The sequence below is a fragment of the Pogoniulus pusillus genome, chromosome 35 (genome assembly GCF_015220805.1).
Source record: "Pogoniulus pusillus isolate bPogPus1 chromosome 35, bPogPus1.pri, whole genome shotgun sequence".
NCBI lineage: Eukaryota > Metazoa > Chordata > Aves > Piciformes > Lybiidae > Pogoniulus > Pogoniulus pusillus.
Genome location: NC_087298.1, coordinates 10,995,291 through 11,011,536, shown reverse-complemented (window position 1 = coordinate 11,011,536; position 16,246 = coordinate 10,995,291). Strand labels below are relative to the sequence as shown.

Sequence of the window (16,246 nt, the reverse complement as noted above, 5' to 3'; positions counted from 1 at the left end):
TCCCCCCCCCACCCCCCCCACTCCTTTTCATTTTTTTTCCTTCCCGTTTAATCCCTGTCCTCTCCCCATCACCATCCCCCCCCTTCTCCCTCCCTTCCTCTCCCTCCCCCCCACCCCTTCCCCTCCCTTTGCAAGGCAAACTTTTGGCAATAGCAGCGATAATCATTTCGGGCTCTGCCGGATTTCTCCTCTCAAATATCTTTTGATGAAGAGGAGCCATCGGAGGGGGGGGAAAAAAAATTAATAATATCTATATAATAAATATTTTTTTCCCTCCCCTTAGCAGGGAGCTCAGCACCGAGAGCACAGGAATAGAACCTCAGATCCCAATAAATATGCAAAGTGAAGGCTCTGCCGAGCTGATTTCTTGCATTGCATCCTGGAGGTGCTGAGAGCTGGGCAAAAAAAAAACCAGCAACAACAACAGCAAAAAAGAGCAGCCTGATTTTTAATCATCCTTTTTTTCCCTTGTTCTTCCTTATTTAATTTCATCTTCCCCCCCCCCCCCTTTTATTTTTTTTTTTGCCTTGCTTGGTTTTTTTTTTTTTTTCCTTCCCCCCCTTCCTATCTTTCTTATTTTCATTCAAATCGTAATCAGACTGAAGGAGAGAGGAGGCAGCGAAGGAGCCCAGGGATCGACACAGGGAGGCTCGCCGGGGAGCTTGATCTGTATGCGAGGTGCTTAGGATTGGGTGCGAGAGATGCAACCGGCAAGCAAGCTCCTGACCCTCTGCTTCCTCATCCTGATGGGCACAGAACTCACTCAAGTAGGTTTATCTCTTGCCTTTCCCCCCCACCCCACCCCTCACCACCCCCTCTGCCTTCTCTCCCTTTCTCCCCAACGCCATTTTCTGTTAAACCTCGAGAGCACAAAAGAAAACTGGAGTAAGAAGCTGCATCTTGGTGCCTTCCCCCCACCCTTCCCCCCACCCTTCCCCTTTCATCCCTTCATCCCTGAGCATCCTTCTTTGCTCAGCTCGTGGAGCAGGTGGACCCTGCCCGGGTGGGGTTTGTGGGGGTGCTCAGGAGTTTGGACCCCCGAAGGGGCTGTTCCAGTGTACCTCATTCCTGATTTTCTTGGGGAAGGTTGAGGGTGTATGAGGGGCAGGGGAGATCCTCCTGCTCACCCCACTTGAGGGGAAAGTTGTCATGAGTGGCTGGGGTGGGGGGCAGAAGTGGGGCAATGAGACCCCCCACTGCCAGGCTCTCAGATCGGTGAAGTTTGGGGTTGCCTGTCCTGGGTCCCTGCAGGGACCAGCTGGGAGTGCAAGGTGAGATTTCTCCTGTCACCCCCCACCCCCCACCCAGCTCCAGACCAGCTCCTCATGCAGGGGTAACTTTGCTGGGTTTAGGTGACATTTTAATGTCCCTTGATGAGTCTCTCTGTGACAGGCTGGTGGGAGAGAGGAGCATCTTCTTTATCTCCTTCTCCCACCCTCTTGGTTTGGATGGATTTTAATGCTTGCTTTTACTATCCCAACCCCTGAACTGAGGGAATAATGGGGTCGGGGAGGGGGAGGCTGGCCCGGAGGCACACACAAGCCAGCTCTTGCAAGTGGCAATGAAACTCCATTGGACTTCTGGAACATAATTGAGGAGAGGCAGGCAAGGAGGTTGCTTTGGGGTGGATTTGGGGTTGGGGTTTATTTTTGTTCCCCCAGTTACTGAGGAAAGGAAGAAAAGTAATTGCAAGAGGATGCTCTGGCTTGTGGGGTTAATTGTGCTGCTGCCTGGAAGAGAAGAAATAAAACCCGAGACAAAAACCAGCTATAAATAGGAGGGGAGTGGAGGCTTCTCGGTGCAGGAGCAATTAGTGCTGCGTGGAGATGATTTCCCCTCCCCTCCTTTCTCCTCCTAACAATGTTCTCTCCTGTCACTGCCCTACTGCTGAAGTTTCAGCAGCTGAAGCCTTTTGGCTGTGCACCCTCAGAGTATTTCTGCTGCCCCCCCAGGAAGACTTGGCTCAAGCAAAGAGCTGCTTTCCTTGCATGGAGCCCTGCGGAGAAAGGTGGTAGTTCGGAGAGGTGATTTTGGGGAGAGGAGGGGGGTGCGTGTGTGTCAGGGAGCAGAAAACAAAGCCATCCAAGAGCTGTGCGGACGAGGAGGGGTGGGAAGCAAGCAGAGCTGCCAGTGAGCATCCAGGAGCAGCTCATTGTGTGCGAGAGGATGCGCGGGGGGCGCATGCGCTGCGCCGGACAAAGCAGCCAGCGGCTGCCAGCAGTGCCGGGGAGTCAGCAAAAATAGGGGGGAGGGGGAGATCCTCACCACCCAGCCAGAGGTACAACCCACCAGGGCCATGCCGGCAGGGTGGCAAAGCGAGGTAGCAAAAGCCGCCCCTTGCCCAGCTGTGCCTCCAGCCTCTCTTCCTGCCTAGCCCCAGGGAAGCACCTGGGGGGGCACTCCCCAGCCCCGGGGGCTGTCACCAGCCGTGCTGGGGCTGCCATTGCTCTGCTCTGTTGGCTTGTGTCAAGGACGCTGAGTTGCGCCCCCCCCCCCCCCCCCCCCCCCCCCCCCCCCCCCGTGCCAAGGCTGCTGCTGTGCTGCTGCTTCCCTTTCCTGCCCTCTCTTTTCGCTGGTGGATGCAGCACTCCAACTTCTCACCCAACTTTACGTGGGGGTGGGGAACCCAACTGGCTCTGGGCTGGGGGGCTGCCAGCTGACTTTGGCAGAGTTACCTCCCAGCCCAGCGGAGGGGAGAGGCTGGAAGCTCTTGCTTTTAAAGCCTTGGCTTTGCCGAGCTGCTTTGCCGGGGCTGGTTTCTGCTTTGCAGCATCTACCTGGGCTCTTGGGTGCCTGCAGGTAGCAGAGCCCTGCCAGGCCCTGCCCGCTGGCCATGCAGAGCTCTCCTGCCAGCCTGCCTGCTGACTCGCTTGGCACTGCAGAGCTCTTTCAGAGTTTTAGCATCTCATTTCTCTAGCCCAGCTGCCAGATGCAATCCCCAAACCTGCCTTTCAGCCCAGGCACCGCCCAGCTCGGCGGCTCTTCCCCGGTTAATTCCGTGCTGGAGTCACATCTCCATCGTGTGTTGAGTCTCTCCCATCACCTACCGAGATCCCGTGCCGAGGGGGCTGGGGGGAGGAAGGATGGAGGTTCAGGGCAGAGAGGTTGCTGATTTAGGCAGCTTTCCCTGATGATGCAGAAGCTGCTGCTGTCCCCTCCTCTCCCTCCCTGCAGTGACACCGGCAGGCCAGTGCACAGGAAAGGAAGAGAAGGGGAAAGGGACAGCAGCTAAATGATACCGGAGAGGGGGAGCACATGGCTGTCGTTCCAGCTGGCTGCTGGGAAAGCTCTTCTCTTGGAGGAAAGGGAGCTGTCTTCAAAGCTTCGGTACTGCAGCATCCTCTGATGGTCCCCCTGGGTGGGAGGAAGGATGCCTGTGCCTGCTGGAGAGCACATGGGTGATGCATGCACTGCAGGCTGCATCCCCAGCCTTGGTAGGAGCTTTGAGACCTGCCTAGAGGTTTTAGTTTTACCTGTCTGAAACGACAAGAGAGCTTCTCTACACCCCTAACCCCCAACCCCTCCCTCAACCTCATCCCTTGCAGAAGCCTCTGCCTGCCTCTCTGCCTCCTGCATGTCCCCTGCAGGCAGGGCTGAGGAGGATGGCAGGAGCCCAAGCTGCAGAGCAAGACCTGCACAAGGCTTGGGGGTTTCTTCTGGCTGCCAAAGGTCTCCTAATTCGTTTTTGAGCCTTGCCTTGGCTCTCCACAGGTCAGTGATGAAAACCTGCAATGATAAACATTTTGGCTGGGCTAAGCAGGTCGGTTTGGGGCACAGGTGCCAGGATGGGGTGGAGGGGGAGGGCAGGGCCGTTGCTCTGGGCACCTCGGGGTGCAGCTCTGGCTGTGCATGCCTCTCTGAGCAGATAAAACACTGGCCTTGCTTGCTTTGTCTCCTGCTCAGCGAGCCCCAGGGTGGCTGTCCTGCTGCCATCAAGGAGCAGAGCCAACTTACGCTCTCTAAGGATCCGCTTGTCACATGCAGCAGGAGAGTGCTGCCAGCAGGCCAGAGGATTTGGGCTGCTGGAGTACAGCCAGGGGGATCAGCAGAGGGGGTCTGGGATGCCATCTGCTTGCATGCCTGTCTGTCTGTCCAACCCATGCCTTTATCGTGCCTGATGCTGGTTGGTGAGCTGCTGGGATGCTGCCGGTGGAAAGCTCTTTGAGCAATGCAAGGTTTTGCAGGTGCAGAGCTGGGCAAGGGCTGCTCAGGCACCCACTCACCTGCAAGAGGTCACCCTGGAGCACAGGCTCACAGGATGTCAGGGGTTGGAAAGGACCCAAAGAGATCATCCAGTCCAACCCCCTTGTCACAGCAGGACCATACAGTCTAGCTCAGGGCACACAGGAACACATCCAGACAGGCTTTGGAAGGCTCCAGAGAAGGAGACTCCATAACCTCTCTGGGCAGCCTGTGCCAGGGCTCTGGGACCCTTCCAGCCAAGAAGTTACCCCTTGTGTTGAGCTGGAACCTCCTGTGCTGCAGCTTCCATCCATTGCTGCAGCTTCCATCCATTGCTGCTTGTCCTATCCCAGGCAGCAGTGAGCAGAGCCTGTCCCCACCTCCTGACCCCATCTCCCAGGCATGTATCAACATTGATTAAATCTTCTCTCCAGGCAGCTAGGAACCATTTAAGGTTTCTATACACCAAAAAAGGTGTAAGGGTTCTATAAATCAAAAAAAAATCCAACCCAAGCCAAGCCTTGATTTTCTTCCAAGCACATCATGGATGATCTTGGAGGTCTCTTCCAGTCTGGTTGATTCTGTGTCCCTGCTGGGGGGATGTTTTCAGGAGTAAGGGTGGGATGGAAGCTTCCAGGTGTGCACACTGCCCTCCCCATGCTGACTCTCTACCCCAGCAGCACCCAGCTTCAGCAGGCTTGCTCCTCCATCCATCCATCCAGCAGCACCCAGCTTCAGCATGCTTGCTCCCCTCCATCCATTCATCCAGCAGCACCCAGCTTCAGCATGCTTGCTCCCCTCCATCCATCCAGCAGCACCCAGCTTCAGCATGCTTGCTCCCCTCCATCCATTCATCCAGCAGCACCCAGCTTCAGCATGCTTGCTCCCCTCCATCCATCCAGCAGCACCCAGCTTCAGCAGGCTTGCTCCCCTCCATCCATCCATCCAGCAGCACCCAGCTTCAGCAGGCTTGCTCCCCTCCATCCATCCATCCATCCAGCAGCACCCAGCTTCAGCAGGCTTGCTCCCCTCCATCCATCCATCCAGCAGCACCCAGCTTCAGCAGGCTTGCTCCCCTCCATCCATGGCAGACTCTCCAGTGTCTAGTTTGAGGACTGGGCTCTTCCCTCTCCCTCTCAGGGAGACACATGGAAACTGCTAGGATTTAAGCTGCAAATCTGCAAGCCTGGAACAGGAGGCAGCTGCCTCAGCTCATAAACCAATTTGTGTCTAATGTCCCTAACTTCAGCTTTAACCAATAAAAGAGAAAGGTAATTTTCAGCCCTGGGTTGTATTTATTCCTCATTATCAGGCCTTGTAATCAGTATTAGCATCACTGCTTAAAGTAATACAAAACTAATTACTCTCTGAGTGAATTAGATAGATTAAGGCTGGAGACTTGTGCTGCCAGTGGTAGAAGCTAATTGTGGAGTTATGAGTGATAAGTGTTGGCTTTGCTCTGCTGTGAAGAAGCTACAAACAAAACAGAGTAGGGAACAAGGCAGGGACAGGGATGCTCAAGAAGTGTCCCTCCTGGGGGATGTGATCTGTAGATGCCTTGGTCAGGCACTTTGGCTCGTTGGGAGACTCTTTGGGAGGCCTGGGAGGGCAAGAGGATGGTCAAGAGGTTGAGATAGTCAAGCAGTTACCCAAAAAGGGGAAGATGCACTTGGGGAAACTGAGGCACAGAGCCCCAGGTGTGTCCTAGCAGCAGCAAATCTCATCTGGGGTGGGGGAAGCATCTAAAAATCCTGACTTGTCTTTTCTTCTTTTGTAGCCTGTAGCTCTTGCTTCCCACTGCCCTCCAGCAGCTGAACCCAGGAGCACTCTTTCCAGCTTCTGGACTGGCTTTGTCCCTAATTTCAGTCCTGAGAAGGTTTCTCCTTGTTCACGTCCCAGCTCCTGGCTCCCAGCTCCTCTCCCCATCGCAGCCCAGGAGGCAGGAGTCAAAACCAACCAAAATGCAGAAGATATCCTGGGAAAGGTAGCTGCAGGGTGGCAGGTAGCAGCAGAGTGCCAGCCCTGGCTCCAGGAGCAGGCAGCAGTGATGCTGTGGAGCAAGATGCAGAACAAGTTCTTGGACTGGGGGGTGTGTGACTGACCTAGGAAAAGAATTCCCTCCCTAACCAAAGCGTCTGAGGAACTGGAACCCAGTGATGTGCCCATGAAAGCTGCACTGACAGTAATGGGCTCTGCTGGAGCCCAGAAGCTCTGACACATGCTGGTACTGGTGGTTAGAGCAGGAGCTTAATGCCAAGAGCAGCTTTAGCTGAGCACAGATCCAGCAAAGTGAAGAGCTTCAAAGGAGGTGATTCTGTTCCAGCTGAAGGAGCAGGTTTGTTTCTGCTGCAGAGTGTTTCTGCTGACCATGTGAGCATCAAAAGTAAAGGCTGCAGAGTGTTTTGTGTGCAGAAGGAGTAGTTCTACTGTCTAGTGGGAGTCCACAACTGCCTGATCCCAAAATGTGCCCATTCCTAGAGCCAGGCTCAGAACCGGACACACCTGGAGTGCTGTGTCCAGTTCTGGGCCCCTCAATTCAAGAGAGATGTTGAGGTGGTGGAAGGTGTTTGGAGAAGGGCAGCAAGGCTGGGGAGGGGCCTGGAGCAGAGCCCTGTGAGGAGAGGCTGAGGGAGCTGGGGGTGTGCAGCCTGCAGCAGAGGAGGCTCAGGGCAGAGCTCATTGCTGCCTGCAGCTGCCTGCAGGGAGGCTGTAGCCAGGTGGGGTTGGGCTCTGCTGCCAGGCAGCCAGGGACAGAAGAAGGGGACACAGCCTGAAGCTGTGCCAGGGCAGGTCTAGGCTGGATGTTGTTAGGAAGTTGTTGTCAGAGAGAGTGATTGGCATTGGAATGGGCTGCCCAGGGAGGTGGTGGAGTCTTTGTGGCTGGAGGTGTTGAAGCCAAGCCTGGCTGGGGCACTTAGTGCCATGGTGTGGTTGGTTGGGCAGGGCTGGGTGCTAGGTTGTGCTGGCTGAGCTTGGAGCTCTCTGCCAACCAGCTTGATTCTATGATTCTATGATACTAGGCAGAGGCAATTTCACACAGAGTGACCTGCAGCATCATGGTCACTGTTTCCAGAGCACTTTGGAGGCTTCAGTTGCTGTTTTATTCCCTGCTTTGTTTCCCCATCTGTCCATCCATCCCCTTCCTGTGATGGGAGCTGAAGAGCTTGCTCTGTGTTGGCTCAGTGCCGAGGCAACAGGGTCCAGCCCCAGGACTGAGGCTTGTGGTGGTACCACAAAGACTGACAGAAACAGACAGAGGGGCAAGGAAAGTTGGAAGCCAGAGGTGTCAGGGTCCAGGGCTGAGGCTTCTGTGAGTGATGGCATCACAAACAGTGCCAAAAGCAGACAGAGGAGCAAGGGAAGTTGGATGTCAGACCTCAGAATCAGGCAGCCTGGCACCATTTATTGCTGTGACTCTCATACCCCACAGCAGATGCAAGAGAGGATTGCCCCACGATCCAAAGGTGATGGGCACAAAGAATGTGTTCCTTAAGAGGGTAGGTAGGCTGCCTCTTCTGCCTGGCACTGCTCACAGCCCACAGGCTGGAGAGAGGGATTTTGGATAGCTCCTGCACAAGCCCAGGCAATGGGGAACACGAAGGAAGGGGGTGGGTGTCTCCTGAGTTGCGTGGGATGAGAAGCATCATCTTTCTGTCATGAGCACAGTTCGTGGCTGTCTGTAGCCCTGAGGTGCTGAGCAGAAAGCAGAGGGGCAAAGTGCCCATCCAGTGTGGTGCTGGGATTGATTTGGAGCCCTAGACTGAGCCTGCTGAGCAGACAGGGCTGGGCTGTACTGGCAGCTCCACACTCTGCTGTAGGGACACCCCTGCCAGAGCTGCTCAGCACCCCTGTGGCATTCAGCTGTGGTGCCAGGGAGTGCAGCATCTCACCCTGGTTTTATGGGTGCTTTCTCAGCTGTGTGTGCTAGTTGTGGTCCTTTTCATGCTGTGTGCATACTCCTTTGCAAGTACAGCAGTACCTGGCAGTGGCCTGGCATCACTCAGGGCTCCAGGAGGGATGCAAAGAGTCGGTGGCTGTGGAGAGTCCTCCAGAGGATGGTTCTGAGCCTCTCCAGCCACAACTCTAGAGAAAAGTCACTTAGGCCAAGTATCCAAGAAGGATTCCTCAAGTTACACAGTAAGGTCTTTGTGGAAAGGACAAGACCTTTCCCACAGCCCTTGGCCAGAGGATGTGGCACATCTGGTGAGTCTCTAGCAGGAGGAGGACCTGAGAGGAGCTGGGGTAGGAGCTGTCCCACTTATTGAAGGGCAATACCAGAGCAGAACCTGCCAAATTCGTGGGTCTTGTGCTCCCAGGACAGGCTCTTCCAGCCCTGGGAATGTGCCTGAGGCACTGCCCTCCGCTGGGCTACCAGTTCAGCAGGACACATCCTCCTCACTGGAGATGCTGAGTGCTAGCTGAGGTGCCTCCAGCATTGACTGAGCCAGCTTGGACCACCACCAAAATCCTAGGCTGTTAAACTCCAGGCGTGAAGCAGATCCCATCCTCTTGCTGTGCATTAAATTGGAGCACTCTGGCTGTGGGCTACAGGCACCAACTCCACGTTAATCTTGGGAGCAACAAGAAGCTCAGCACCTCTTCTCTGGACCAGCCAGGAGAGGGAGACAGTGACCACCGTGTCCTGCACACACAGAGGCAGAGGAGGTGACCAGGCTTGCAAACCTTGACCCTGGCAGGGCTCCTTTTAGGCAGACAATCCAATTCCTCATGATCGCTTCCCAGCAGCAGAACTTTCCACTAAGTAGCTATTTTGGAAGCCCCTGTTCCTTGCTTTCATCTGTCATCCCTCTTCTTTCTCTGCTCAGAATGTATGCATGCAAAGAGGATCTTTTGTTCCCTAACAATTCATCTTTTCCTGATTCTTCCCTCCCCCACCCCCAACCTTGCCCTGCTTTTACAGCAAGAGAAGCACCAAGAAGGCAGCTCTGCACCCCTGGCTCCTGTTGAGAGGGTGGCTGCAGCAAGAACATAAGGATAGGAAAGATTTGGGGACATCATCAGGTTGGTTTTACTTTTTTTCAAGGCAATGCCTTGTGCAAAGAAAAAAAGACAAGATAAAATGAAACAACCATCAGCAGAAAGAGGACCTCAAGCAGGTCAGGAAGGGCAACAAGGCTGGTGAAAGGCCTGGAGTACAGCCCTGTGAGGAGAGGCTGAGGGAGCTGGGGGGGTGCAGCCTGCAGCAGAGGAGGCTCAGGGCAGAGCTCATTGCTGTCTGCTGCTGCCTGCAGGGAGGCTGTAGCCAGGTGGGGTTGGGCTCTGCTGCCAGGCACCCAGCAACAGAAGAAGGGGACACAGCCTGAAGCTGTGCCAGGGCAGGTTCAGGCTGGATGTTGTTAGGAAGTTGTTGTCAGAGAGAGTGATTGGCATTGGAATGGGCTGCCCAGGGAGGTGGTGGAGTCTTTGTGGCTGGAGGTGTTGAAGCCAAGGCTGGCTGGGGCACTGAGTGCCATGGTCTGGTTGGTTGGGCAGGGCTGGGTGCTAGATTGGGTTGGCTGAGCTTGGAGCTCTCTGCCAACCTGCCTGATTCTATGATTCTAGGAAAACTGGTGCTGAGGGGACTTGTGCAGAGGTTGTGATGGGAAGTTGCTTTTGTATGGCCAGATTCTGCTTTGCCCTGGAAAGACCCAGCAACAGATGCCATCAGGTCAACAGAGTCATCTGAGCATCCTTCTCCTTGATTTTAGCAGCATCTCTTTTCATTTGCTCTAGCCTGAGCAAGGGCCATGTCAGGTCTCCCACATCAGGATTGTGTCCTTGTTGGTTTTTTGCTGGCTGTGTTTCATTCCATTGCTGTGTTGGGCTTCTAAAACCAGGGCAATCATCAGGGTAGGGAAGAGCTTTCCATGTTAGCAGATCACCTATTCTAAGGCACTGAGATGAGAAAGGTCATTTTTCTGCTTGATGCACAGTGGTGGTTACAGTGGTGACCTCCACCTTTTCCCCTTCAGATATAATCCCATGGCCAAAAGAAGGGAAGCAGCATCACCTCTGGGAGAATCATAGAATCAGGCAGGGTTGGAAGGGAGCACAAGGAGCAGCCAGTGCCAACCCCCCTGCCATGCCCAGGGACACCCTACCCTAGAGCAGGCTGCACACAGCCTCAGCCAGCCTGGCCTCAAACACCTCCAGCCATGGGGCCTCAACCACCTCCCTGGGCAACCCCTGCCAGCCTCTCACCACTCTCCTGCTCAACAACTTCCTCCTCAAGTGCAATCTGAATCTCTCCACCTCCAGCTTCGTTCCATTCCCCCCACTCCTGCCATTACCTGAGCCTCTTTCCTTTCACATCTCTCTGCTTTGTGCCAGCTGCTGTGGGCTCTGTTTGCACAGCCATGCCATGGGCATCCTGAGACGTTGGGAAAGGGCCAAGACTCTGTCACTGTGGGTTATAACCTCTGGGCTCAGGGCTGTCAGGCTCCTGGTGCAGGGCATTAATGCATTAAGTCACTGAACCTGCTGAGAAGGTATGGAGGAGATGCTCATCTCTTGATGTCCCTACCTCAGCTCTCTTTATCTTACCAGCAAAGAGGAGACTCTCAAAACTTGCTGCTTTTGGCTATTTTTTAAACACTGGAAGCAAGAGATAACAAAGGAGTTTGCCTCCTACCCATAGGAACAAGTGATAGGACAAGAGGACACAGCCTCAAGTTGCCCCAGGGGAGGTTCAGGTTGGACATGAGGAACAATTTCTTTCCCAAAAGGGATTGTCAAGCCTGGAACAGGCTGCTCGGGGCAGTCAGTGGTGGAGTCTCCATCCCTGAATGGATTGAAAGGCAGCATAGATGTGGTGCTGAGAGCCATGGTTTTGTGGTGGCCTGGCAGTGCTGGGTGATCCTCAAGGCCTTCTCCAACAAAAACAGTTCTCTGATTCTGCCATTCCATAGACCCCTGGGTTTCTCTCTCCCTCATTACTGCACACACAGCTCCTCTTTCAGCTGGCATGAAGGAGTTTGCTCCAGGGAAGGAGAGCAGCTCTGCTGACTCCCAAAGCATACTCTCCCCCCCAACCTGCACAGACCTTCTGTGCCAGGAGGTGGGAAAAGATTGATAGTGATGAACTTTCCTCCTTAGTAGAGACTTGTGGCTGCTGCTCCTCTCTCTATACCTCCCTGGTCCCTGTCTGCAGAAGCTTTAATCATTGTGAAGTGTTTGAAGTGCATAAGAATGAAATCACCTGGGTGCACTGGTAAGAAATTGAGTCTTACTTTAGCCCAGGTGGAATCCAAAGCACAGCAGAGGAGTGTTTCTTACCCTGCTGAGCAGCATTCTGAACAGTAAAGCATCTCTAGGGCTAATTCCCTTTTTCTGTGTGCTTGGAGCAGACAAATACAGGGGATAAACTTTACTTACAAACTCAGTTTCAGAATGGATGTTAAGATGATTTAAGTGCAGCACTTCAGTGTTTCATATGGTGTGAAATCAGCAGTCAGGGTCTCTGCTGCTGCAGTGCTGAGCACAGCAGAAGGACTGTAAGAGCAGGATGGGCTGAATTGGAAGAGAATGGAGAGGTGGGAGTTGTTCTGAAGGGTCAAAGCCATCTGAAGCTTTCCCCTAAAGAACCTGTTCCTGCAGCCACAGCCTGACACATCTCCTTGGTGCTGAGCTCCTCAGCATGACCTGGTGGCAGTCTGGCCATGGAAAGGGCACCCAGGCTGGGTGAAGCCTGTTTCATGAGGTGGAAGGAGTTTAGCTACTCTGGGAGCACCAAGCAGGACAGGGATTTGATTTCGGCAGCAGGTTGAGCTGTTAGCTGGCTGATTTATCCAGATGAGAGCTGGTCTGGCTTGAGCAAGGAGAAGGAGCAGAGGTGGCAAGGTCAGAGTGTGCTGGGAAGGGAGAGGCAGCAGCCACTGCCACGTCCAACTCTTCTGCGTGTTATCTGCGGGGCAGGCTCCAGGCTGGCTTCAGTGCTCCTGCCGTAACTCATCTCTTTTTCTCCACCTGGTGGACTTGCTGAATGTGCTTTCGTTTCAGTGCTGCTCAGAGACTCCCCAGCACTCTGCAGAACCAGCTCTGCTTGGCTGTCACCACTCTGCTCCAGATCAACTGTGCTGAGAGCTGCTGGGATGAGCTCGTACCAAGGGTCCAGCTAGGGGCAAGGTCCCGTTAAGGTGGGACAGGCCAGCTCAGCACTTCATCTCTCTGCTTCTTCAGCTGGGGCTTGATTGCACACTGGCCTTAATGCTGTAGGGCAGGGAAGTGCTGTGGGTAAGGGCCTGGGACTCCTCAGTGCCCTCTCAGCCACAACCCAGACACCTTCTGGGAAAGGGATCTTGGGAGCTATGCCCTCGAGGAGCCATGCCATCAAAGAGCAGCTCTAGATGGGACAGATGTGTGACTGGGCTGATGAGACTCTAGTGGGAATGTAGTGGCTTTCCTTGAGCAGAGCAGGGATGGTGAAGCCACAGAGCAGTGCAGGAGCAGAGTGGTGCTGGCTGCTCCAACATGCTGAGACCAGTGCTGCACCAGCAGAGTGAGAGGTGTCGCTTCTATCCTCTGGAGTGTCATAACTTGCTTTGCACAGGCTGTTTAAAGGTTTGCTTAGGGAAGGATGTGCAAGGAACTGCAGGTCTCTGTTCTGAAGGGACCAGGAGGCTTCTGCAAATGCCTTCAGCAAACCTGAATTGTGAGCAAGGCACCTCTCTCACTGCAGATCATATGCCAGGTATGGATGGGCTGTGTGGTGTTTGCAGTGTAGCAGCCCCCAGGGGTCCTCGGCAGTTTGTCTCAGAGCCACAACAGACACAAACCAAGAGTTTCCTTCAAACTCTGGGCTGAGCTGTTCTGGCTGTCCTGTCTCTCCTGGCCATGCAGCCCTGCCTGCTGGCAACAGAGCAAGAGCAGGGCTGCTGGGGTGGTTTGATTGTTTTGTAAGAGCTCCAAAGTGTCGGTGAAATCTGAATCTTTAAATTGTGTTTTAAAGGTTTTAAATGCAAATTTCAGCTATTCTTAGTCATTGTATCTCATTCATGTTGGCTACCAGTTCATGTAACAATATGCCCAGGGAGGTGGTGGAGTTGCCATCCCTGGAGGCGTTCAAGAAAAGCCTGGATGAGGCACTTGATGCCATGGTCTAGTTGACTGGCTAGGGCTGGGTGCTAGGTTGGACTGGATGAGCTTGGAGGTCTCTTCCAACCTGGTTCATTCTATGCTTTAGCTCAAGCATCTTGAGTCCTCGTACCCATGGAAGGCTGTGGCTGCAGAGCGTGCTGAGGGGAGGAGTGAATCTATAGGGGATGCTCTGGCAACCCCCCGCCCAGAGAGACCACAGGGCTGGGGACCACCAGGTGCCCCACCTGGGTCCCACACCTCATGGACTGGTGGCATGGGAGTGGCACAGCGACCTCGGCTCCGATCCCGCAGCGCTCCCGGACCCGCAGCGCAGCCGCGCCCGGCGGTACCGTTTGTAGCCGGCAGAGGGCGCTGCAATGCCGCGCCGCAGCGGGGGAGCCGCCGCCCGCCCCCCCCCCAGTCTGCCCCTCCTTCTCCGAAGCTTTTCCACCTCCTCCCCAGATCTTCTCCGCTCTCCCCAAACCTTTCCCCCTTTCCCTCTTTTTTCCTCTCTCTATAATCTCCCTCCTCCACAAATCTTTTCCCTAGTTTCCCCCTCCCCAGATCTATCTCCCTTTCCCTGTTTCCCTCTCCCCAAATCTTTCCCCTTTTCCCTAACTTTTCCCCCTCCTCAAATATTTTCCTCTTCCCTTAATTTCCCCCTATTTTTTCCCTTTTCCCTATTTCTTTTCACCCTCCTCAAATCCTTTCCTCTTTCCTTATTTTTTCTCCCTTCTCTCTAAATCTTCCCCTAATTTTCCTCTCTCCCCTTATCTTTTCTTCTTCCCCTAATTTTCCTCTCTCCCCTTATCTTTTCTTCTTCCCCTAATTTTCCTCTCTTCCCAAATCTTTTCTCCTTTTCCCAAACCTTTCTCTCCCTTGCTCCAGTCTTTCTGCCTCTCTCCAGTTCTTTCTCCCTCTCCCGAAGTGTTTCATCCGCTCCCAAATCTCTTCCCCTTTCCCTAATTCCTTCCCAAATCTCTTCTCCTCTCCCCAAATCCTCCTCTCCCTTCCCCAAGGCTTTCTGCCTCTCTCTAATTCTTTTCCCCTCTCCTCCACTCTCTCCCCAGCTTCTTCTCTGCCCAAATCTTTTCTCCCTTCCTTCCCTCCATTCTCTCTTCCCCAAGCAGCTCTTCCTCCCCGAATCCATCCTCCCCACCCGTTCCGCAGTCTCGCCGGTTGCTCACACCGCCCCCTCCCCTTCCAGCCCCTCCCTCCGTCCCGCCCCGGTCCCGTCGCGCCTCCTGCAGCCTCCTGTTCCGCTCCGCTCCGGCTGGGGCTCGCCCGGCGGCGGAGGTGGCTGCTGCGGGCTGAGGGAAGCAGCCCCGGTACCGAGAACGGTACCGGCGATACCGGCACAGACATCGGCGGCACCAGCGCCGGGCAGGGCCGCGGCGGGGAGGCGCCGGACGATGGGCAGGTGGCGAGAGGCGGTGGCGGTGGCCGGGCGGTTGGTCCAGCCCGTCCCCAGCGGCATGGAGCCCGGTGCCGGCGCAGAATGAAGGGTGCCCTGCGCCACCCCCCGCAGTCATGTCTGTGCCTTTACTCAAGATTGGAGTCGTCCTCAGCACCATGGCCATGATCACCAACTGGATGTCGCAGACGCTGCCCTCCCTCGTGGGGCTCAACACCACCAAACTCACGGCGGCCACGGGCGGCACCTTGGACCGCAGCACGGGAGTAAGTGCGTGGTGGTGGTGGGGGGGTGGTGGGATGGAGGCCGGCGGCGTGAAGGGGATGGGACCGGGAAACGAGATGAGAGGCTGTCCGGAGCATCCCTGCCTCCCGGAGCAGTTTCCCGGTCCCTCCTCGCCTGGATGTCCTCCGGTCTGCCTAAATCCTTCCTTATCCGAATGCCGTCCTCGGTACCCCCAGGACCTCCCCGACCGACCCCCGGAATCTCCCCAGTACCCCATGGACCTCCCTCGCCCATCTGGCTCTTCCCTAGGGCAGCAGGTGCAAGCCCTGCGAGATGAAAGAATCGTTTAAGGTTGGAAAAGACTTCTAAGATCGTCAAGTCCAACCATCAGCCTACCACCCCCATGACCGCGTCCTGGAGTGCTTCCCCCCTCCCCTCTCTGCCTTTAATCCGCGGTCGTGAACGGGATGGGGAAATGCAGCGGAGAAGTTGCAGGGTATTTTTGGCTGTGCCGTGGCTCCTGTCCTTGTTTTGCTGGAGGGCTGGTGTGGTGCCTGGTCTTGTCACTTTGGAAATGCCTGGGAGAAAGGATCCTTCAGTCTGTCTTCCTTTAGCAGGGGAGGAGAAAAAGGGGCAGCTCTTGCCTCCGGGTTGCATGCTTGTGCCTTCTCACCGAGCTGAGGCATCGCAGCTCTGCTCTCTCAGGGCGAGCGTTCATGCAGTGGTTCTGCTGATGGTGAGCAAAGCTGGGTTTGGGGTTATGAGACCCACTGTTAGCTTTCCCCCCCCCCTCAGTTAGTGGCTCAGATTGTCTGTCTGGCTGTCTCTCTGGGTGCCTGTCTGTCAGCATGGGTATTGGCAAGGTTATTCCTGATATCCAAAGAGTAGGAGGAACATTTCCCTCCTGGTTGGCAAAACGGTGCCACCTTCAAAGCGATCCGAGGCTGAATTGTGATTAAATAATGTATTTTTGCAAAGTGCTGGGAGATCAAAGGAAAAATTAAGATCAGAGATGGTTTGGAGAGCACCAGGGGGGGTACTGGGAAGGAGAGAGGGAGGGGAGGTGCTGGGGAATGTGCTGTGTTTGTGGCTGGGCTCTCTTTCTGCGGCGTGTCCTGGAGGCTGGGATGGAGGCACTGACTGCACCCTCCACACCGCATCCCTGCTTTGCTGTCGTGCTTCTCAGGGCACAAGCACTGGGCTCTGCCTGCCCTGACCCACAGACCATTCAGTTAGAAATGAATGGTTGGTGAACCCCCCCATGCCCAGGAGAGTCTGGCAGGGGAGGGGAGAGAAATGCAACTCCCGGTGTCCGTTTACTCAGGAAAGCTGCCGGATCCAGGAGAGCTC

General features: G+C 55.0%; 1 protein-coding gene across 2 annotated transcripts in view; it reads left to right on the top strand.

The window, feature by feature from the left end:
* Window positions 1–526: 526 nt before the first annotated feature.
* OLFM1 (olfactomedin 1) overlaps window positions 527–16,246 on the top strand; it is a 41,321-nt gene continuing 25,601 nt past the window's right edge. Inside the window, exon 1 of one of the 2 annotated variants that reach the window (XM_064171261.1) lies at window positions 527–767. In XM_064171261.1, the coding sequence (XP_064027331.1) occupies window positions 702–767 (66 nt within the window). In that variant the 5' untranslated portion in view covers window positions 527–701. Of the gene's footprint in view, window positions 768–13,721; window positions 14,938–16,246 lie in introns of those variants that run through there. The other variant, XM_064171260.1, reaches the window with a different exon arrangement.